This window comes from Papaver somniferum, unplaced genomic scaffold (assembly GCF_003573695.1).
Source record: "Papaver somniferum cultivar HN1 unplaced genomic scaffold, ASM357369v1 unplaced-scaffold_99, whole genome shotgun sequence".
Classification (NCBI taxonomy): Eukaryota; Viridiplantae; Streptophyta; class Magnoliopsida; order Ranunculales; family Papaveraceae; genus Papaver; species Papaver somniferum.
Window position 1 is genome coordinate 1,559,781 of NW_020653081.1, and position 24,871 is coordinate 1,584,651.

Consider the following 24,871-nt stretch of genomic DNA (forward strand, 5'->3'; position numbering starts at 1 on the left):
TTTCATTAAGCTAACTAGTCATAGAATCTCATTGTACCTTGTCTTTCACAATTTAATCCACCATATTGGCATCATGTAATTGGGGATTGCCTCTCTTTTTTGTCTAATCATTGACAGATTTAGTGAAACAAAGTTTATTGATAAGTTGTTGTCATAACAGGACAATACAAGCAAGTACTCTTTTATATAGAGGAGTTTTGAAGAGCAAGAAAGAACAGGCAACCTTATCACAAAGAAAGTAAAGATAAGTCACATGACTCATAGATGACCCAAAACAGTAAAACAATCTTATCACAAAGAAAGTAAAGATAAGTCACATGACTCATAGATGACCCAACACAGTAAAGCAGTAAAACTCACATTCACTCTAAGAGAAACCTGTTTTGAGGCATATTCAATATTTTTGAGACATACTAAATGATGATGCCATCTAGGGTATCTTTATAAGGGGTGTCTAAGCATACCAAAATTACTAGGTTACCTTTAATTACATTAAATTACTTAAATATCCTTCAATTTAATTAAGAACTTAAACTAAAATAAATTAAATTATTGAAATACGCTTAATTAAATTAAAACTCTAAACTAAAACTAATCAAAACCTAGAATCAGTCAACACATTTCTTATTCTTTCTTCTTCTTTCTTTCTTTCTTTCTTTTTTGCTTTTTCCATTTTCAGCAGCCGAACCCTCTCCATAAACCCTCCCATAATGTATATTAGAAGGTATTTCAGAAAAACCCATCTAGATTTTGACCATTATTGCTTAGTTTGATCGATAGAATAGGGTTTCTTTGATTATCAAAAGTTGGTTCGGCCCAAAAATTTGCGACAAAAACAGACGAACTTAAGCATTTTCTTATTTTTTTTGCTATGTGGAAGATCAGTTCGGCTGGAGTTAGTAATTCAATTTTCATCCGAACTAGGGTTCAACGAAGTTCGGCACATTCGACTGCTTAATGTTTTCATCCGAACAGGTGAGCTTGGCGGAGTTTAATGCAATATAGTTCGGTTGATTTAACTTGTATAGGTTTTAAGCCGAACATCACACTGTGTGTCTCAAACTTTTTTAGTTATTGGACGAACTATGTTCTTTAAGGCCAAACTTAGTATATACTTTAGGAGAACTTTGAATTATTAACCGAACCTTATATCGAACAAGCCGAACTGTTCTTCCCTCGAGAAGTTCGTCTCTTATATTTCAACCGAACCAAGTATTGAACTCCGAAGAAGTTTGGAAATTTTCATTTTTTTGAGCTAAAAAAGAGAGATTAGATGTTGTATACTAGTATACCTGTGTATTATTAGCAGAAGGTTCTTCATTAACGTATTCGTCCTCTAGATTTGGCTTCAAATCCCCAAATCTCAGAAACCCTATTTTTTTCACTTCTTCTTCCTCTCTCAAAAACCCACTCTTACTTAAAAATCGGATTTTTTTTCAACTAACTAACAACTTAACTTAGTCAATCATTAACAATCCCGATTAATCATTATTATTAAAACTAATCATAATCATTAATACTAATTGAATGAGGGTAGTTATGCCATTATCAAGAATGGTAGATAAGGGGTGATGATGTTTTTTATTTAGTGACCTTATGTTGGCATTATTCAGTATGCCTCGAAAAAAATCAGTATGCCTCAAAACAGGTTTCCTCTAAGAGCATCTCCAATGAAACATTGAAAATGTCCTAAATATAAGGCCACATAGGATTTTCAATGATTTAACTAGAAAAATCCTCTCCAATGGGAATGTGAAGGGAGAAAGTAAAGATGATGTGTCTGGAAGTTATGTAGACATCCTCAAAGCCATCCTCTAGTTTTAGAAGTTCTCTTAGAGGATGTGAACATCCTATTCATCATTATCTATGGTTATGATTAAATATATAATTCGGATGAATGGTTAAAAAAGTTCAGAACTGAAGCATTACGATTTCTGGTTGGAGATGTTTCTCTTTTATCTCCTCAAATTAAGGAAAATTTGGTCTTTAAATCAGAAAAAACAACTTCCACAAAAGATGCACACCAATTTACCATTTGAGATGCTCTAACACTCCCCCTCAAACCTAAGCAGGTGGAAAACAATGCACCAGGTTTGCCTTCAAAAGAGAAAAACGAGTGGATGTAATGCCCTTAGGTGAGAATATCAGCGAGCTGAGCAGCTGTGGGAATGAACTCAACACTAACATCTCCTGCTACAAGAAGTTCACGCACTGAGTGGTAATCAACTTCAATATGTTTAGTTCTTGCGTGAAAGACAGGATTGTTGACTAAGTATCTAGCACCAAGATTGTCGCAGTAGAGATAAAACGTCTTTGTATGAGAAATTCCCAGTTCATTTAGTAATTGGGAGAGCCACATCACTTCACTGGAGTGTAAATTCACAACCTTGTATTCTGCGTCAGTTGATGATTTTGCAACAGTGGGTTACTTCTTGGAGGACAAACTGATAAGGGAAGAGCCTAAGAAGATACATTAACCTGATGTTGATGTACGTGTATCGGGTCACCCTGCCCAATCTGAGTCTGAGTATCCATGAATAGAGAAAATATCACCAGCAAACAGAATAATGCCTTCTCCAATTGTTCCCTTGAGATAGCGTAAGATACGTTTAACAAGAAGCATATGAGTGTCGCGAGGAGCTTGCATGAATTGTGAGACATAATTGACAGCATAGGTGATGTCAGGTCTGGTGTGAGTGAGGTATTGAAGAGCGCCAACCAAGCTGCGATATTGGAAAGGATCTGAGAGCAAGACACCATCCAACACTGAATTTCATTTATATGTAGTGACTGGTGTGTTGCAGGGCTTACTATCAAGCACATCAGTTTTAGTAAGAAGATCCAATGTGTATCTTTTCAGAGTCAAAATAGTTGAATCAGGTGAAGTAGTCAAATTTGCTTCAATACATAGAAAATAATGAAGCTCACCCAAGTCTTTCATTTCAAAGGCTTCACTTAGCTTGGAGATTAATTGAGCAATGAAAGAAGCATTGCTCCTTGTAAGAACTATGTCATCAACATAAAGTAGAAGCACCACTATAGCTGTAGGAGAGTTGAAGATGAACATAGATTGACCTGTATCTGCTCTAACAAAACCTTGTTGTGTAAGAAAGCCTCTGATTTTTTCATACCAAGCGCGGGGAGCTTGTTTAAGCCCATAGATTGATTTCTTGAGTAAGAAGACATGGTTTGGTTTAGCAGAGTCCACAAACCTTGAGGCTGGTTCATGTAAACTGTCTCTGAAAGATATCCATGAAGAAAAGCATTGGAGACATCCAATTTCTTGATGATCCACTCTTTATATAAATCTATAGTGAAAACAAACCTTATGGTAGTGATTTTAACTACAGTACTGAAAGTTTCATGGTAGTCAATTCCATCATGTTGAAGAAATCCCTGAGCTACAAGACAAGTTTTACATCCACCAACAGTTCCATCAGTCTTTAACTTAATCCTGTAAACCCACTTAAAGCCTAAAACATTCATATCAGGCTGAAGTTCAACAAGAGTCCATGTATCATTTGCTTGCAGTGCTTCAAACTCAAGTTGCATTGCTGCAACCCATCTTGCATCTTTAACTGCTGACCTGTAACTCCTTGGTTCAGTTGGAATTGAAAGATCTGCACACAAAGAATGAGGGGTTGTAAAGTGGGTAACAAAATCTGGAATATATTTAGGTTTAGTGATACCATATTTTTCTCTTGTAAGCATTAGGTGAGTGACAGGTAGCACAGATTGAGAAGTGGAATGTATTTCATTGTCTGTATATTCAGCAAGTAAGTCTGAAGAAGTAGTTGTTGAGTCTGAAATATGTGTTGAAGTTGAAGAGGTTACTTGAGGAATGGGAATAGTAATAGTGGTTATTGAAGAAGATGATGACAGACAGGTACAAAAAAGGGAAGGAGGTCTCATCAAACACCACATTCCATGAAATGTAAACCTTTTTAGAGGAATTATCGTAGCACCTATAACCTTTGTGACTAGTACTGTAACCAATAAAGGTACACTTTGAAGATTTAGTACTTAACTTGTCCTTTCTGTAGTCACCAAGAAATGTATAACATGTACAACCAACACTTTAAGCAATGAATAATCTGGAGTTTTTGAAAAAAGAACTTTATAAGAAGTAAGAAAGTCAAGCAACTTAGTTGGTGTCTTGTTGATTAAATACATGGCAGTGATGAATGAATCAAACCAGAATGACTTGGGTAGGCAAGCTTGCATAGAGAGGGTTTTTCCCATTTCAGTAATATGCTTGTACTTTCTCTCAGCCAAGCCATTTTGCTGAGGTGTGTTAGTACATGAAATAGTGACAGTGATGCCATATTCATCTAGATACTCTCTTAACTTCCCTTTAATAAGTTCAAAATATCCATCTGTTTGAAACACCTTAATCTTTGAAGAAAGAAGATTTTCATTAATAGTCTTGAAGTGTTTGAAGCAAGCTACACTTTCATTTTTATCTTTCATAGGATAAATTCAATGAAAACGACTGAAATCGTTAATGAACAAAATGTAATATATGTAACCAAGTGTAGAAAATTCTGGCGCAGACCCCCTTACATCTGTTGTATCCCTACAACAATTTAACAAAAAAAGATGGATTGAATGGTGAAGAATCACCTCTTACATCAAATATTCAAGCCAAAATCTATGCCAGAGGCGCAACCAATTAAATTTCATTAAAATAGAATTCAGGTGCTGATGAGATAACTCTTCTTGCACATTTAAGTAGCTAATATTTGAACCCTAAAAAGACTCAATCGGTGACAGACGCGTGGCAAGCCATCAACGGCCCACAACTCACCCAATTACAGCCTTTCTGAACTACTAAGGCACTCAACTAAAATTATAAGGGAAGACCAAAGAGTGGTTTATTCCAGAAGGGAAACAACATTGCCTACCCCTGAAAATTTTCCTTGTCCTCAAGGACAAATCTAGGGTAATGAGACCTAATATTAGAGAAGTCCTCCCAGCTGGCATCCTCGGCAGATGAGTTGGTCCATTGGATGAGAATTTGGCGCACCAATCTGCTACCCATGAGCACTGTTCTAGTCTTCAACACCTTCTCTGGTAGCATGATAACTTCACTATTGAGATCAACAACATGTAGAGCAGAGGAGGGAGTGTGTTTCATACCAATGTGTTGTTTCAGCTGGGAGACATGGAAAACTGGATGTATCCTTGAATGTGAAGGTAGCTCAAGTTCGTAGGCTACAACACCTACCTTTTGAAGGGTTCACAATATTTGGCAGACAGTTTAAAGTTTCTTCTGAGAGACACTGAAGCTTGTATGTATGGCTGAAGTTTGAGGTAGACCAAATCTCCCTCTGTAAAAGTTCTTTCCACTCTGGAAGAGTCATCATAGAGCTTCATTCTGGCTTGTGCTTGATGTAGTGATTCTTTGATGATGTCAAGCATAGAGTCTCTGGATTTTAAGTAAGCTTCCACAACATCCACAGAAGTAGTAGCATTAGATGGGAATGCTAGATGGGAAGGTAAATAACCATACAAAGCTTGAAATGAATACATTTTTAGACACCTATGGAAGCTGGTGTTGTACCACCACTCTGCAAGTGACAACCAATTGCTCCAGTTTCTTGGTTTATGGCCTGCTACACAACATAAATAATTTTCCAAACAAGCATTCACCCTCTCAGTCTGACCATCAGTTTGAGGGTGATAAGCAGAGCTTAAATTCAAACTTGTGCCCAAATCCTTGAATAAATTAGTCCAAAATTTTCTTGTAAATACCTTGTCTCTATTTGACACAATTGAGGAAAGCATTCCATGTAGCTTGAAAATTTGACTGAGAAAAACTTGTGCCACAGAGGAAGCAGTGTAGGGGTGTTGCAGGTCAATAAAATGAGCATACATAGTGAGTCTGTCTACCGCAACTAGGATGACATTCTTCTTGTTGCTTGTTAGTAGACCATCAATGAAGTCCATTGTTATATGTTTCCAAGCATAATCTGGCACAAGGAGAGGTTGGAGAAGGCCAGGAGAATTTGTAGTGTCACTTTTGTTCCTTTGACATGTATCACATTGAGACACAAAGAGCAAAACATCCTTTTTGAGGCCTTGCCAATAGAAATGTGCTTTTGCTCTGACATATGTAGCTTGAATACCAATAGAATTATGTAGAGAATGTAATAATGCTTGCCTAATATTGCCACCAGTACCAATATAGAGTTTTTTTTGGTACCTCAATATGCCCTCCTTGTAGGTGAAGTTTTCAACACTAGAAGGACTAAGGAGAAGTTTATAAATTATACCCTGAGTTGTCTCATTATCGGTATAACTGGCAAGTACTTCTTGAGCCCATGCTGGTGTAGAGGCAACCAATAAATTAGAATGAGCTGAATCAGGAGGTCTTCTAGAAAGTGCATCTGTCACTACATTTTCAGCTCCTTTCTTGTATCTGATGACATAGTCAAATCCCAACAGTTTGATTAAGTATGTTTGTTGTAATGGTGTGGTGATCTTTTGCTCCAAGAAATACTTGATACTTTGATGATCAGTTTGGATTATGAACTTAACACCTTGTAAGTAATGTTTCCATATTTGAACTGCCAAGATAATGGTTAGAAACTCCTTTTCATATGTGGATAATGCTCTAGCTCTTGGACCCAGTGGTTTGCTAAAGAAATCAATTGGCTTGCCTTCTTGGAGTAATACAGCTCCAATACATGAGTCACTGGCATCAATTTTAACCACAAAAGGTTTAGTGAAGTCTTGCAAGGCCAAAACTGGAGTTGTTGACATGGCCATCTTGAGTTGCTCAAAAGCTGATGTGGCTGCTGAAGTCCAGATGAAGGAGTTCTTCTTGAGAAGATCGGTAAGTGGTTTACTGATTGCTCCATAATTCCTGACAAACTTCCTATAGTAGCCTGTAAGGCCAAGGAATCCCCTTAATTCTTTGAGGGTGAAGGGTGTTGGCCAAGATTGCATACACGCAATTTTACTTGTATCAGCACAAACACCTGCAGCTGTAATAATATGGCCCAAGTATTCCAGTGAAGGTTGACCAAAACATCATTTAGAGAGCTTAGCATAGAGTTGATGTTTTCTGAGCAGGGAGAATATAAACTTGAGATGCTCCAAATTCTCAGACACGCTCTTGCTATCGATGAGAATATCATCAAAAAATACCAGTATAAATTTCCTCAATGTAGATTGAAATATCTCATTCATTAAGGCTTGAAAAGTGGCTGGAGCATTAGTAAGGCCAAAAGGCATCATCTTAAATTCATAGTGGCCTTGATGTGTTCTGAAGGCAGTTTCGAAAATGTCTGATAGATGCACTCTGATTTGATGATATCCGACATTCAATTCAATTCTGGTGAAGACAATAGATCCATTCAATTCATCCAATAATTCTTCAATAATTGGAATGAGAAACTTTTCCTTGACTGTTATGCTGTTTAGTTTTCTATAGTCAACACAAAATCTCCATGTATTGTCTTTCTTCTTAACTAGAAGTATAGGTGATGCAAAGGGACTATTTCTTGGATGGATGATGCCAGACTGTAGCATTTCCTGAACCGGTTGTTCTACCACACCTTTCTGAATGTATGGACACTTTTAAGCTATGAGGTTTATAGGTGTTGAATTAGGCTGCAAGGGAATTTTATGGTCCAAGTTTCTTTTTGGTGGCAATTGAGTTGGCTCTTGGAAAATGTCATCAAACTCATGTAACAAGGGTAAAAGAATATCGGGAGTGGTATGTGGTGAAGTAGGTGTAGAAATGGAAAATAAGTGGCCCACCATGCCATGAGAAGTGCTAGAAAAAAATTTCTTAACAGCTTCACCACTCATCTGGAGTAAAGAAGTGTGTTGCACAATTCCCTGTAAAGTGATTTTCTTACCTTTATACTTAAATGAAATGGTCAGTTTTGAAAAGTTAAAGAGAACATCACCTAATGTCTTGAGCCAATCTGCACCTAAGACAATATCACATCCTCCCAATGGTAGAATTCCGATATTCTCAACAAATGTATGGCCCTGCATGCTCCATTGTAGTTGAGGACAAATACCATTACTGAGTGTTTGATCTCCATTTGCAACAGTGACCTTCATTGGTGTAGTTGATTCAATGTGGCAATGGAGGGAAGCAGCCAATGCACTGTCAATAAAACTTGTTGTGCTGCCAGAATCAACAAGTATGGATACCTTGTGATTGTTAAGGACTCCAGGGATTCTGATAGTATCACCTGTGGAATGACCAGTTAAAGCATGGAGAGAAATCTCCATATCATACTGTACTGGAGAATCTACAACTTCTTCAAAGATATTTTCCTCCTCTTCAGTCTCTTGTGAGTCAGTATGTTCTACCCGAAGCATAAAGGTCTTCTGTTTGCCTTTACAAAAATGTCCTTGCTTATACACCTCATCACAATTACAACATAAGCCTTGAGCTCTTCTCTTGTTCATTTCTTCTTGGGAGAGTCTTTTAATTTTGGAAGTGGTGGGTGTAGGTTTGGGATTGTTGCGGAATGAAGATTTTGGGGTTACTGGAGCAGATTTAGGTGATGTGAGAATTGGCCTAGGAGAGAGATTGGTATATTGGAATTTTCTTGAGGAACTGAAAGGGTTACTAAATGATTTTGTATAAAGTTTAGTGAATTGGTTGGAAGAACTGAGTTTCTGCTCTTATAATCTGGATAATGAAAAAGCAGTAGTTAAGGTTTGTGGGTGAAACATAGACACAGATTTGCCTATTTCATCCTTTAGGCCACTAAGAAAACTCATGAAAAAATAGGTCTCAATGAGTAAAGGATTCATATCTAGCATTAAGGATTTTAGAGATTCAAATTCCTCATAATAGTCATCAACTGTGGATGTCTGAATTAACTTATTGAAACTGCCTACAAAGTTTTCTTCTACAGGATTCTCAAAACGAGCACATAAATGTCTGGTTAAATCTGACCAAGTACTACGTGGTCGATTCACCTGAAAATTGAGAAACCAGTTCTCCGCCTTACCCTCTAAATAAATTGCATCAATATCCACTTTCTTGTGTTCCTCAATATCGCTTAATTGAAAGTATCTTTCGCTCTTCTGGATCCAACCCCGAGGATTATTACCATCAAAATGAGGAAAATATAACTTGGGAAGACAATGAATATTACCTGATTGAGATCGATTTTGGTGATTGTAGTTTGAACCTTCAGTATCATGTATGTTAGATCCACCAGTATCTTCAGGACGATTAGGATGTAGAGGTCTATTGAATAAGGAGATGAGCTAGATTTCGATTATTTTCTTGTAATGCCTCTTTGAAGCTAGTCTTTTATTGTATCGATCTGAGAAGTAAGATATGTGGAGAGGGTTTTGAATTCTGAACGGAGTGGAGTGATTGCAGTGGCATTAGCTTCAGCCTTATCGGAAACCTCCTTGAGAGTCATCGGGAAAAAAAATTGGGTGGATTGAACGGCTCTGATGCCAGTTGTTGTATCCCTACAACAATTTAACAAACAGAGATGGATAGAATGGTAAAGAATCACCTCTTGAATCAAAGATTCAAGCCAAAATCCGTGCCATAGGCGCAGCTAAATAACATTTCATTAAAACAGAATTCAGGTTACTGAAGAGATAACTCTTCTTACACATTTAAGTAGCAAATAATTGAACCCTAAACAGACTCAATCGGTGACAGACGCGTGGAAATCCATCAATGGTCCACAACTCACCTAATTACAGCCTGTCTGAACTACTAAGGAACTCAACTAAAATTATAGGGGCAGACCAAAGAGTGGTTTATTCCAGAAGGGACACAACAACATCACAGTGAATCAAGCCAAGTTGAGAATTAGCACTTCTATCCGAGGCTTTAAATGGTAAGCGTTTACTCTTGCCCAGCTAACATGGGTGACTAATGGAATCAAATTATAAATGGAATAATTTGATTTGATCTGTGTCACTCAGTTTATGAACTATCTTGTGAGCTGGATGACCCAAATGTTTGTGCCAGATGGGTGAAGTAGAAGTGACTGAGACAAGTGTTGTGGGTGTCTGAGAGGCATAACTGTTGATGGGATAGAGATTGTTGGTTTTGAGTCCTTCAGCTAGCACTTGTTCTGTGGCAATGTCCTTAAATTCATAACCCCATGGTGAAAAAGAGATAATGCAGTGATGTTCATCAGTGAATTGTCTCACAAAAATGAGATTCCTTTGAATAGTAGGCACAAAACACATAATGGATAAGTGAAAGGATGCAGTTGAAGTATGAAGAACTGAATCACCAATTAGAGTTATAGGAATTCCATTACCAACCATCACCTGAGCTGACCAATTGTAATTTGAGGTGTTAGTGAGCAGGGTAGAGTCATTTGTAATGTGATGAGAAGCTACATAATCAAGTGTCCAATCAGTCGCAGCTGGATAAATAAACATCTCAGAGAAAGATATGCAACATTAACTTGAACACAACATTATCTTGAGGTTTGGAGTTTTTAGAAGGAGGGGTTTTGGGTTTTGAATAGCTAGATGGAGTGTATCTGTATTTACACACACTAGCAGAATGCCCAATTTGTTTACAGATCGGACACTCCATGGAGTCATAATCAACATATACATATGAGGGTTTATCAGATCTAGCATCAGAATTAGAACTAGAGCCAGAACTAAAAGTTTTCTTTGCAAAGAAAGTAGATGAAGCAAAATCTAAGGCTTCTGTAGATTCAAGATCTTGATTTTTCAACCACTGCTCATGGTTTATGAGTCTATATGTAAGAGCATTAAAAGTAAGCTCAGTATCACGATTCTGAATAGCCATAATGAAATCATTATAGTCCTTACCCAAACCTTGTAAGACGTTCATATTAATATCACTCTCAGAAACAGGTTCATTAATGGCAGCCAAAGAGTCGGTAATAGTCTTAATCTCTTGAAGATAATCGTTAACAGATTTAGACCCTCTGCGCATATTGTACAACTGATTTCTAAGCAAAGATTTACGAGTAGATAATTTATTTTGAAATTTAGTGGCAAGATAAGACCAAACCTTTGCAGATGTGTTAAATCCAAGAACAGATGATGTAATAGTTGGAGAGAAGGTTGCATTCAAGCAACTATTGACTAATCTATCCCATTTGAGCCACTTTGGATAAGAAGGATTCAGAGTAGCTGCATCTCCAACACCAATGGTGACTGCTGGTGCAAGAAAAGAGCCATCTAGATAACCAAATAGATCTGTACTGGTCAAGAAAGAAGACATATGTGATTTCCACACCAAAAAGTTGGTATCATCAAGTTTAAGTGATATGAAGTGAAGAATTGATGTAAATAGTAAGGCCGTAGTAACTTCATAGTGCAGAGATTCCGGTGGAGGCGGAATTCAAGATAAGTGAAGCTTGATGAAAGTTTTGTAAAGTTTAGGTGTTATAATGAGGGTAGTGGCGGAAGCAAGATGAGGATAAAGGAGAACCCTTATATTTAAGAAATCCTAGCAGATAGCATCTCTAGCAAAACTGATACCATGACGGATTTAGTGAAAAAAAGTTTATTGATAAGTTGTTGTCATAACAGGATAATACAAGCAAGTACTCCTTTATATAGAGGAGTTTGTTTGAAGAGCAAGAAAGAACAGACAACCTTATCACAAAGAAAGTGAAGATAAGTCACATGACTCATAGATGACTCAACACAGTGAAACAAGTAAAACAGTAAAGCAGTAAAACTCACATTCACTCTAACAAGCATGATATGAATTAGGCTTAGATTCAAAGATATCTTGTAAGCAAGAGATGGATCTGATTTTACTATTATGTACCAAGGCTGGCCTCAACCCCGAATCATAAACAAGCAAGCGCAAGTACAACATCCAATATGAAGCAAAATGAAAAATACCAGTATGTGGCTACTTCACCGTCAAATCGTTGTATATATCCAGTATTAAGCATCATACGGGTTCATCAGAGAGCTATAATGTAACATATCTCTACTAGATGCGGATGGTGTGCATAAGTGCATCGTACGAACATTTGGTTAGATGCATTTTACCATCTCCAATCCTGATTGAAAAATTCCAAGGACCTATTTCCTGATACTTTTGATTAGAATAGCCTTGCAGGTGGTTTACCTTTTTGTTCAGTAGCCCCTTGATTAACACCGGGATCAACCTCAAGATTAAGTGTTCAACTGCTAATTGTTCCTAGATATTAAAAATTACCAACTTAAAAGTCATAGGATTATACCCATCACATCAGAAACATTATAAAACATTGCAAATGCAATCAACCAGACCTTTAGTGGGTCAGTCCCGCCCTCCCATTCAACCATCACAGAGCGCAGGTACTAAACATCCGCGTTCAGGAATGTGAACAGGAAAGAAAAGTTGGATAGATGTTATAGATTATAGAGGGGACCTGGAGCTAGATCTTATAACAAAATCGCCTAATATTTTCTCTTTCTATTATTACAATTGGAAGCAGAAGAAATTAGCAACAAGTTTCAATTTGATGGTGTTCAACCATTCATTAAGGAGAGTATCAACTTTCAATGTTACGCCTTCTGCAGAAAACCTTTATCTTGTTAATTAGTTCTTTTAATTGTTGTTGTGCTCATGTTTATTACGACAGAACCACATTTTGGGACTGCTATTCAAACCTTGAACGAGAAGCGTCAAATGGATAGGTATGACCGGAAGCTTAGTGAACGGCCAAGATGGCGCGACAAGAATGTAGCCTTCCTAGTCAGTGAACGGACAAGATGGCGCTGCATTGCTTAGATTATCAAGCGCTATATAGCGGGACCCTGCAGGGCCAGTGAAGCGCAAAGGTGGCGCTACACTGTAAGGACTTTGGCTAAGTAATGAAGTCTGTTGTCCGACATAATGAATCTTCATTGAGGTAAAGTAAAGACAAGGCCAATGTGAAAAATGCAACATGCGATGTTGACATTGATGCATATCCATGAAATTGAGTTGGCCCAAACTCAAAGATGATGCGAGAGTGTAGAATAGTCCAAGAGTTGGCCTATGTATTAGTTCAAGGCTGGCCAAATCTTGGACAGTGCAAGCAATCTAGTAATGCAAGAGTAAGCATTGCTATTGTCGAGCAAATTGGCTAAGTGAAGCATATGACGCATGAATAACCAGAATGAGCTAAATAAATGGCTGAGAGGATTGTAGCGCAATGTTAGTTGTACATTGGCTCAGGAAAAAACAACTACATGGCTACGTTGGCTGAGTATTGATTCAAGGCCAAGTTCAGTAATGCGCAAAGATTTCACTTTATGACTCAAATGACGGTTATGAGTTGGTTATTGGCTTTACAAGCGTGTCAAAGGTGTGAGACAAGATAGGACTGTTATAAAGGAAGTTTATAAGCGTGATAAAGTGTCCATAACTTCCTTGGAACAGGTGTAGAAGGCGGGCTCGAGTTAGAGAAGAAACTGTCTAGTTGGCAATATTATTGGCGGTTATGGAACTTCCCTATGGGACAGATGGTTGTCCCATGTGTTTGCAAGTGTTGTGCACGGTTTTTGGCTAATAAAGTTGTTGTACAAATAATGCAAAGGAATTAAAAAATCAGTAGGCTTACATAGGATATTGTGAGACTCAAATTGAGAGAGTTTTTGTTAGGCTAAGGCTTGGTTCAAGAGGAACAAGTCTGTGTAAGTCCCTAAGTGGGAAAGTTTTGTATATCTTCATTTTGATGCAATAAAAATGGGTTAATTGTGTCATGTTCTAAGTGTTCTTGGCAGGATGATTGTGTTAGTGAATGTATGGAATTTTTTGAATGCTTTATGGTAAGCATTTGAGAAGAAAAGAGAAGTGAAACAAGGCTAAAGACTTCTGTTGCAAAACTGTGTAATATAAGGCTGAAGTATTCGTGGGTGAAGCTTGATTCACTGAACTACATTGATGTCGGGTATATCCGTGCCAGAAATTTACAAGGTGTATTTGCAGGTGTGACAATTCGGGTATTAGACCTGTGTTTGGTACACAATTCAAGTGTATTTGTTGGATAATACGCTGGTACTTCTTTGTCTCTTAAGTTGTTTTCCTATGAGCAAGTAATTTGTACATTTAATTTAGAGAACTTGCGTCAGAAATGGGTTTTAATGGTGTTATGATAGATGAAGAATTACCTGGTATGTTTGATTAGTTATAGGAGTATAGTGATCTTGGCAATATGACCATAGACATGGGTTGTGATGTCCTTGATATTCCTCTTGTTTCTAAAGAAAATGACAGGGTAGAATTACTTGAAGGAAGAACATCAGATTGGTTTAAAGAATTTGACTAAAGGGTAGGTGCAGTGGAGGACAAGGTGTCTGATATAGCCTTGTTAAATTGCGAAACCAATGCTGAAGGTGAATGAATTGAAGGGGCAATTCAGTGATGTAAAGACCATACTAACAGGCCATGCGAAGCTAGTGTCCAAGGAGATGACAAGTCTTCGCAGGTTAATTAGTGATAGCATGTTTGCAAGGGAAAATGTGAATGGAGAATGATCTAATCGAGTATCCAATCCAAGAGTTTATGCGGGCTCCAGAAATTCCAGAGAAATTGAAAAAATTGTGTATGACGTTGAGGCATACTTTGAAGCGAATGGAATCGGGGAAAGACAAATGGTAACTATCGCATGCAATTACCTAGGTGGTGATGCCAAGGTTTGGTGGAGAACTATGCTGCAAGAAGATGAAGTTGCTGGTTATGTCAGTCTTATGTCTTGGAATGACATGAAAGAAAGACCGAGAGGTTAGTTCTGTCTATAGTGTTTCAAAAATTTGGAGGTAACCTTAATTCTTTTGTTCCAAACTCTTCTTCTAACTCTATCGGTCATAGTTTATGGGCTGGTATTTTGAAATCTATGAATTTTATTATTCAAAACACTAGATTTCATTTGAACAATGGTTGTAGTATTCTTTTATGGAAAGATATATCTCTAGCACATAGCACTTTGCAACTTTCATTTCCATCTCTTTATAATCTTTCCAAAAAGAAATCTGCCACAGTCAGAGAATGTATTTCTTCGAGTTAGGCTTAGGATTTAGATTTCAAAAGGAAATTAAATGAGAATGAGTTGGGTGAGTGGTTTTCTTACTTCAATCTCTTGGGGACCCAGCAGATATTGTGGGCAATTCATATTTGGATGATACTAAACATTGGGATTTGGGAAGTGATTTCAGTGTTGCTAGCTGTTATGAATTTCTGGATGTTGATGGTTATCTTTCCTTCCTGATAAACAGTTATGGAATTCTCGGGTTCCTTTAAAAGTTTCATTTCTAGTCTGGACTTTGTGTTATAAAGAAGCTCCTACTTTAGATCTTCTATTCAAGGAGGGTAAATCAAATACGGATAGATGCCTTTTCTGTAGTACTGAACAATAAACTAATATGAATCTTTTCCTTCATTGTTCTGAAACTTCTAAGGTCTGGAATTATTTTTTGATTCTTTCGGGTATGATTGGGTTTTTGCAGATAATGTGGTCTTTCAAGAAGAGTATAGATATGAAGAAGAAATTATGGGGTCTTATTCCTTTTGTCATTTGGTGGACAATCTGGCAAGAAAGAAATGCAAGGTTGTTTGAAAATGGAAAAAGAAATGTTAATCAACTCATAATCTCTGTAAAGTGCACCCTTTTTAATTGGGTACTGCCCACTAAGATTTTTGATGGCTACTCTTTGAATACGCTTATTTGTAACTGGGATGCTGTAATTGGAAATTGTTGATTACTTCATTCCTTTTTTCCTCTCTGTAAGATGTCACCCTTTGTGACCTCTACCTTTTTAATATAACTTTCCCGTTTTTCGTTTAAAAAAAAAGTTCTGTCCGAGAAATGATGCTTCGTACGAAAGAGAAAGTTTACGAAGGCTAAAGATGATGGGTACACCACAAGCCTATGCTGATAAATTCCTTGCATTGGTGCAAGAAGTGAGTGGCATGAGTGAAGAAGATCAGATGTTCCAATTTATGTCTGGCGTGAGTTCTTGGGTCACTGCTGAACTCAAGAAGCGCAAAATTCAGAGCATCTAGATGGCTATTCAAGTGGTAATAGAGCTTACCAGTTGCACCCCAACTGAAGATGTGAAAAGTTATGAAGGAAAGGCCAAAGGAAACGAAAAATACGTAGGCAGTAAGCGCAAGCATGAACTAAAGAAATATGAGCTAAAGGAAGATGAGCTATTCCCTTTAGCCCGAAAGTATAGAGGATGTTTCATTTGTAAAGGCTTACATTTCTCTAGAAGCTATCCACTCAAGATGCAACTTAATACATCAATTGGGGATGAATATGGGAATCATTCCAGCAAGACTCATGAAGGCGGAGTGAATATTCAAGGAAGAGACCTCGCAGCGAAGTTGTTGCTCACTTCGGAAAAGGTAGAAACTAAGCTAGAACAAGAAGGAGTATTGCTGTCTCCATTGGCAACACTTGGGGCAAAGAAAAAGAGTGTTTTATGATCTTGTTTAATTTATGTAGCTTTAGTTGTTGGTTATTGCAGACTCTGTGTGTAGAGTTTGGTTGTACAGACTTTTATTTGAGTCTTCAAGTTTGTATGTACTTTGCTTTGGTGTAAGAAATTTTCTTTGTTAATGAAGTTCTAGCTTTCCAAAATAATCGTTGGATAAATCATGTAATGGCACATGGTCTTACTATGTAAGAGCAGTAATGAATGAAGGCATTTTCGTTTATAAAGCCTTGCCTTTGTATTTGCGATGTAAAGCTAGTTCATGGGGAAGTGTTGCGATAGAATACTATCCCCAATGTATGCAATAGTGATACAATATGAAGGATAATAAGCAAAGCATAGGACAGGGGTCCTAGTTGATGCAAAAATGATATTTTTGTTTAGGGATTGCAATATGGTACGATGGAAGATGGGCAGCGACAGTGCAAGTGATGCAGCAAGACAGGAATTATTCCATCAGTAAGCATGAGTTGGATAGAACTTATAGCCAAGTGAAAGGCACACTCTTTCTAGGCAATAAAGTAATGCAGTTCAAATGAATAGTTGGAGACCTATTAGCTTTGAAGGAAAAGCATATGGACAACTAAAAGGTTAGCAATATTATGTCCAAAGATAGTTAGTCACAGTTGCGTAGATGGGCTGTGCAACTCAATAGTTTTGCTTTAGCAAGTTGTCCAAAGAAAACTTGCAAGTTTATGTTCAAATATGCAATTTGGCCTAAGTATAAAGAGTCTATATTTACTAATTAGTGTCCACATTCAGAGAAATGAGTTCTTGAATAGTTTTTGCATGATTAGAATTTGTGAGGCATGAAGTGTAAGATTCGGGTGTCTTATGTGATAAGAACCCACGCATACACACTTTGTGACGTGCTTGACAGAGGGCATGGAGGACAACAGTCCAAGGCATGTGCCAGTAAAATTGATTGAAATTGAAGGACAAGTTATTTATAAGTCCTTGTCATTTGAGTTAGATGCAAAAGGCAAAGTCGGGAGGGGAAAGACTATGGAAATAATCATAGTGGTCAGTTGCAGAAGAATCATTCCATGTGTGCACTTAGACGTAAATGATTCAAGTGGAATTCAGGCATAGTTCAAGGAAATTGGCTAAGAAGAATTTCAAGTTTGCATTTGAGTTTTGATGCATGATTTGAGTAGAAGCTGAAACGTAGTGCACGACGTCGCGATATGGCTCAAGTATCTGAGATCAATAGCAAGGCAGTAAAACCTAAGTGATGCTGATGCTAAAGCTTGGAAGTTGGCTAAGGGCCGGCAAAGACTGTTGAACTTCAGAGTGGTTTCTGAGAATACATACAGCGAAGGTTAAGACAAGTATAATGTTTATATTGGGTTTCGCGCTCAACGAGGATGTTGAACAGATTAGGTGGAGGAGGTTTATGACCGGTCAGGATAGTGAAACGCCAAGATGGCGCGACACAGTATAGCCGGCCTAGTCAGTGAACGACCAAGATGGCGCTGCACTGCTTAGACTGTCAAGCGTTAAAATAACGGGACCCTGCAAGGTCAGTGAAACGCAAAGGTGGCGCCACACTGTAAGGACATTGGCCAAGTAATGAAGCTTATTTTCCAACACAATGAAGCTTCTTTAAGGTAAATGCAAGACAAGGTCAAAGTTACAAATGCAACATGCGATGTTGTCATTGATGCATATCCATGGAATTGAGTTGGCCTAAACTCAAGGATGATGCAAGAGTGTAGTATAGGCCAACAGTTGGCCTATGCATATGTTCAAGGCTGGCCAAAGCTTAGACAGTGCAAGCAAGATAGTAATGCAAGAGTAAGCATTGTTATTGTCGAGCAAATTGGCTAAGTGAAGCATATGACGCATGAATAACCAGAATGAGCTAAAGGAATGGTCGAGAGAATTTTAGCGCAATGTTAGTTGTATATTGGCTCAGGCCAAAACAACTACAGGGCTATGTTAGCTGAGTATTGATTCAAGACCAAGTTCAGTAATGCGCAAAGGTTGCACGTTATGGCTTAAATGATGGTTAAGAGTTGGTTATTGGCTTTACAAGTGTGCCAAAGGTGTGAGACAAGATATGACGGTTATAAAGGAAGTTTATAAGCGTAGGAGAGTGTTCATAACTGCCTTGGAACAGGTGTAGAAGGATGGATCGAGTTAGAGAAGAAACTGGCTAGTTGGCACAATTATTGGCGGTTATGAACTGCCATATGGGACATCCATGCATGTGCAAGTGTTGTGCACGGTTTTTGGCCAATAAAGCTGTTGTATAAATAGTGCAAAGCATTAGAAATCAGTAGGCTTATGTAGGAGATTGTGAGATTCAAATTGAGAAAGTTTTTGTAAGGCTAAGGCTTGGTTCAAGAGGAACAAGTCGGTGTAGGTCCCTAAGTGGGAAAGTTTTGTATATCTTCCCTTTGATACAATAAAAGGTTAATTGTATCATGTTCTAAGTGTTCTTGGTTGGCTGATTGTGTTAGTGAATGTATGGTAAATTTTTTGAATGCTTTATGGTATGTGTTTGAGAAGAAAAGAGAAGTGAAAGAAGGCTAAAGACTTCTGTTGCAAAACTGTGTAACTGCCGTTGCTGCCGGGTACATCCGTGCCAGAAACTTGCACGGTGCATTTGCGGGTGTGACAATAGGGAATCTGAACCTTTGAGGCGCTGGATAACATGAAGAGGACGAAAATACCACTGACATTAATCAAGCAGAGACTAACGTTCCTTATAATTAATTGATAAGGTTGATTACAGGAAAGCACTGAGAAGCAATTTACTGAAGTATCAATATATCTAGAATTAACCTTTCACATTCACAAAGCAGTTTTTTCCCTGAATACAGATATCCTCTGGACATGGGATAATTGACAGCTGAGTCATCTGATTCAAACAGAATGGACAGACTTAGCCTGACAAAGTTTTTGCTAGGTTGGTCTGGAATGATACTATGGAGTCTATTGCAGATTTAGCAAGCCAACTGATACCCACTTTGACGCGGTGTTCATCTGTAGGTAATCTTAGCAAATATGCAATCTTCCTTGCTGAAATGGAAAACAGTTACATTCTCAAGATTCCATAATGGCTGTGTGTGAGAGAGAGATAGAAAGAGTGAGAGGGAAAGATACCTGTATGACCGATCGGCCCATCCAAGGTTAGTCCATCGATGAAACTAGGTGAAATTGCTGCATCACTACTACCAAGAGTCAACATCTCTCCCAGATTTCGGAACCTAGCAGCAAAACAATCAACAGAGCAGGTCATGTACAATTCAGTGCTTTAACATTCAAGTTACCAAAGACTTCTTTCCTTTTGACAGAGCTTTAGAAAGTGAATATCACGGAAGCAGAACATGGGCCCTGGCAAAAGTCAATAACTTAACTAAGATTTCCAATCCACTTTGCCTCATGGCACTCTTGTTGACAGACAAATCAGCGCAATAACTTCAGATACTCATGATGCCCCGAAGGCAGGTAACTATATTAGCTGTGCTACATATGAAAGCAGGGTTTCTGTTCACCCAATTGTCTTTTCTGACAAGTTAGTAACTTCCTCACAGGTTTATTTTGTTTTCTTTTTCTTGTTGACAAGTGCAAGCATTTATTCCTAATTCTTACATTTGCATTAGTAATATTGGTTAAGGATTGCCAAGGACTAGAAAAAAGATCATGGATTCAAACCTTTTAATCAATTGTGCTACTATGAAGGACATCCTTGAGTAATTCAAGACTAGAACACTTCTGCTCATTTGACCTGGCTTGCAACCCTCTATTATCCAAGCAGTAGGTCATTTTTCAGTACTTATCCGTGAAACATGCCAGTGCTGTCATCCAATCAGAAGGAACTCATGACAACCTCTCCCTTTCAACCTCTGGAATTAATCTACTCTGTGCTTTCAACTAAAGACATGTCATTCTGAGCATCTAATGGTCTTCTTTCTTCTTTCACTAGGTTGGTTCATATCCTTCAGAATTTGTACTTTTTCTATTTTGGGTCCTTTAACTGCCTTTTTGAGGTGACATTGCTATACCTAATATAAATAATAACCCTGCAAAAGTATGAATAATGTGAAGCTAGTCTAACATAGCAGTTAGCGGCACTGTGTAATGAGAAATCATCGATAACATCTTCTTGATCACTAATACCTGTTTCTACTCTGATTGGGTAAGGACTGGTCACACACCAAAACCTTAATTTTATTTTTCAAACATTTTTAGCAGTTACTGACATGGCTAACTCTACAAAGTTTAAAATCAAAACATCTAGATAATTTCTAAATTCTAAATATCCAAGAGTAGATGCATAATATGTTACTGATAATGTGGTTTAAAGTTCCCAACCTAAATGGCAACAAAGGTCGGTTATTGATCGCAGCCCACAAATTCCAACCAGCAAAATCTGCCTGTTGAAAAGCAACCTGAATAAGACGCAAAGGGAACATGACAACTAGTTAATAAAACCTTAAGAGGTTAAACTGTACTCAATTGATACAGACAGCTTCAAACCGAAAAGAAATCAAAGCCAATAAACCTGAGCAGTGGCTGGGAGAATTCTTCCTGCGGAGTCCCGCAAAGCAGCAGAGTCACCTATTGCAAATATACGTGGATGACCTTTCACTCGAAGGGTTTCATCTGTCTCTGCCTGTCCTCTGCCATTAATAGGAAACATAAGGGGTCGATTGCCAGAATCAAGTGGAGGAACTAGAGGTTTAGATCCAACTGTCCAGAGTACTAAATCTACTTCCAGAATTTGACTTTTCAAGCTCCTTTCAGCGGGTTGAAGTTCTACGATAAGCTGTTCACTATTAGGTTGTTTGGCAGCATCGCTGCTGTCCCCAGTAATTTCTAACAGCTTCTCTAAAGCTTCATTTTTTTCTTCTTTTCTTATGCAGCTTACATAATAACCCAAGAGAAGCTGTACATTTCTAGATGAGAGAACCTGATCACAGCAGACGATCTCTCATGAAAGAACTATATAAAAAATACAGATAATTTGAGTTACTGAAGTAAACTACAAGTACATGATAAATTATAACTTGATTTCAGATTAGAGAAGTTAAAAAAAATAAGAGAAAAACTTTGTGGTCATTGATAATTAAATAGATGTTGCAATAAATCAGCACAGCTACGTAAAACAAAGACTTGTGCCATTTAACAGAGACACTAGAAAATGATTTATACCCTTCTTTAGAACAAACTCTTCTGCCATTATATTCTCCAGTTACATAACTTCATCACTATTCTCATTCTACCACCTCTAGTATCAGTATTCATATTAAATTATTAACCTTTCAGATTAGTGATGCACACTCATATTCCACACATTTTCGACCGAGCATAACATGAACTTAATAATCTACAGATTCACTGCTTCATACCTAACTGTGGTCACTGAACTGCAACTTTTGTCCTAAAATTAAATCTATCACCACAGATTTATCCTTTTTTGTGAAAGCTTCGTCCCCTTCAAATCAGCTGCTGGAATCTATCAGCTTAAAACGAAAAAGTCGTTACAATGTTCAACTGTCTGATTAGCCTCTGGATTGTAGACTCCCAGCCTTCACATATTTATACCTATGAACTCAACATATAGCAACATGGGAGTATCATGGGACAAACCAAAAGAAACAAAATTTGCAGCGAGGCGAGACAAGCCAGCAGATGACTCCACTAATAGCATCGATCATAAACAGAAATGCAGGTATCTTAGTTTGCAATCAATCAGTTACAGTGACAGCTCAAATACTTGTTTATGTACTAATATGTGCATTATTCAGAAAAGTGGACTTCTTACTTTCAATGCAGCTTCTCTGTTTCCAGGTGGAGCAGATGGACATATAGTAGTTTCTACGTTAATTGCTTGGACTATTCCTTTGTCCTGCAACCTTTCCGATACCGTGGCTGCCAACTCAACTCCAGCATAACCACACCCTACAATAGCTACACGTACTGGAGAATCCGTACCAAATTTCTTTCGCTCCAATTCTTTTAATTTATCATCAACCTTCTGCATAAATTAAAAATCCTACTACATCAATTGCTAAGCAAAATTCAGAATAAGGAAGCAGGGAACTAACATGAATACCACATGTAACAGGAATCTCCGATCATCAAAACCAATGGAAATAAATGAACAACAATTTACTGAATCAAAAGTTTTGAGTCGTGTTGCACCTCCACAAACAAGTCTTGGAAAACTATTTTTATATTCTAGATGAACTGGACTTCTTTATACATTGCAAGTCAAGTTAAATTCGTTGCCATTTCACTCCAAATATTAACAGATTATTTGAAAAGTGCAACACTGGATAAAAAGCAAGTCTAGGACAGTAAGAAAAAGAGAAAATAAAGAACATTCAAGTTAGGGAGCAGAGTGTGATAATATAGGGGCACAACATAGGGCTTCCATATGCATGGCAATCTACTTACCCCCGTGCAGTGGCATCAAAAAGTGAAAGAATACGAAAGGAAAGAACTAAGCAGTTAAAGGTGCTTACACATGCATCCTCTAGCGTAGAGAAAGGTATTGCAAAATCCATGGCCCCGGGCACAAGATCAAGTTTGGCTTCAGCCCCCAATGCAAGAACCAACCTGGCTGCCCAAGCAAAAATATGTAACATGAGCCAGAGAAATTAAAAGCAAATCTGGACCAACATCAAAGGCACATGTGGGCATGATAATACGCTATGAGGGAGAATTTGTGAGTGGGATGTACCAGTCATATTCAATATGAAGACCACTTTCAAGATGTACTATGCCACCAGAATTAGGTGATGTCGAGCTGTTCATCCCCAAATGATCAGAAGGGCGTAAGAGTTTCACTCTATCTTGGCAAAATTGCACACTACTGGTTGCTAGTAAATCAGTGAAACGAGGAGCTATTTCCCACTTATCTACTTCTGAAGGTCAAAAAGACAAAGGAGTCTCGAAATCAGATCAAAAATATGATATATAAGCCAGTAAATGTAAAGCACCGGCTTAAACCACCATACCTCCAGAGAGAAGCTCATATAACATTGGCTTAAATACAAAACGATCTGACTGATCTATAAGGAGCACCTGAAAATATAATTCCAATGATTATTTATCGTTCCAAATGGAATCAGGAACAAAAAAGCGTCAAAGAATAAGATAATTTTAATCCACAAAATGAATTGCAAACAAAGCTACTAAATATTTATCTAGCAGCAAACTTATTACGATACGACAGATTGGAGTAAGGAATAAACTACTCCATGATAAGTATAACATATCTAATAATGTTATCATCACCCTAGTAAAGGGAAAATGGAATTGGATTGGTGCAGATTGCAGAGGCCAATGGAACTTTACCAAGTACAGTTTTTTTAATTCTTTCTTGCAAAGCAGTCACTAAATCCCAGCAAATAATTCAATAGACTTAAATTCAAATATGTTATAGGCAATCCTAGATACCAACGACCAAGTGCAAAACTCTTCCTATCAAAACTAAAAGTTTATAGGCAGTCTTCAGCAGAATGATACAACCTTCAGGTAGCAAAATGCGACAGAATGCATTTTTGACAGTGGAAGAAGTTACCTGAGGTTTCTTATCATCAGGCCACACAAGTGACTCCAGTCTTAGAGCTGTATACAGACCTCCAAATCCAGCACCTAATATGCACACCCTCGGCTTCTGCAAATGATAAACATACAACAGCAATTCAAATAATAAAGATTAGTAATTCCATATAAATTTCTAACAATGACAATCAAATTATGGAAATGAGAAAATGGGATAACGAAACTAAACAATACCTTGTTATCTGGCCAAGAAAATGAAGATGGAGGAATTGTTTCTCCATCGGATTTCTGAGGAGTAACTCCGTTCCTTTCAGATGATGATGATGCATGAAAGCTGAATTTGTTACTCTGAGATGTTCTAAAGAATGAAGGTAATTTATTCGAATTTCTACCATGAGTAGCAGTAGTAGTGACTGGGAAGAATTTGCACCACTGGTTTGTACTTCTCAATGGAGTTAGGGTTGCTGAAGCAGACAGTAACGTATGAGGCACCATCTAAAGTACAGAATTTAAAAAGATGGAAGGAGGTGAAGAAGGATATATACAAGTAGTTCTTATTGAATGGAGATGAAGATATGAATGAGTTGTTCTTGTGTGAGTATTAGGATTTTCAATTTTTTGGGGATTTGTTGAATTAATGAAATGACGCTTCTCTTTAGTCAGTGGTGCCGTTCAATCCACGACCATGAGCCTCACTAATTACTCGCTGGTCACACTTCTGGATCTGGTTTCTCAACTTTTTATCGACTCACTGGACCGTATAGCCTAGCGGGCGAAATATCTCGAATCCATTTGTGCTCACACTTCTACAAATAGTATTAATTTGACATTTTGTATATCGGGCCGTGAGTTATAACCCTAAATATGTCACTATCCATCCACAAAAAACCACTATTACACTCCCATTGTATAACGAGTGGGACTATGG

At 37.8% G+C, this 24,871-nt stretch overlaps 1 protein-coding gene across 1 annotated transcript; it reads right to left on the bottom strand.

Annotated features, from left to right (window-relative positions):
- Positions 1–19,102: 19,102 nt before the first annotated feature.
- LOC113346448 (alternative NAD(P)H-ubiquinone oxidoreductase C1, chloroplastic/mitochondrial-like) lies at positions 19,103–24,645 on the bottom strand. The gene is made up of 10 exons (XM_026589992.1): positions 24,178–24,645; positions 23,960–24,055; positions 23,394–23,460; positions 23,117–23,300; positions 22,899–22,992; positions 22,196–22,408; positions 20,933–21,340; positions 20,743–20,819; positions 19,531–19,634; positions 19,103–19,446 (listed from the first exon to the last, which is right to left on the bottom strand). The coding sequence occupies exons 1-10, from the start codon at positions 24,436–24,438 to the stop codon at positions 19,310–19,312; spliced, it is 1,641 nt and encodes a 546-aa protein (XP_026445777.1). The 5' UTR covers positions 24,439–24,645; the 3' UTR covers positions 19,103–19,309.
- Between the last annotated feature and the right edge of the window lie 226 nt (positions 24,646–24,871).

Excerpts from the sequence above, each read along its gene's own strand:
- LOC113346448 (XM_026589992.1), bottom strand. The coding sequence starts at position 24,438 with ATGGTGCCTCATACGTTACTGTCTGCTTCAGCAACCCTAACTCCATTG. Across the intron at positions 23,461-23,959 it reads CTGATGATAAGAAACCTCAG|GTGCTCCTTATAGATCAGTC; the intron begins GTAACTTCTTCC and ends TTATATTTTCAG. Across the intron at positions 23,301-23,393 it reads ATATGAGCTTCTCTCTGGAG|AAGTAGATAAGTGGGAAATA; the intron begins GTATGGTGGTTT and ends TTTGACCTTCAG.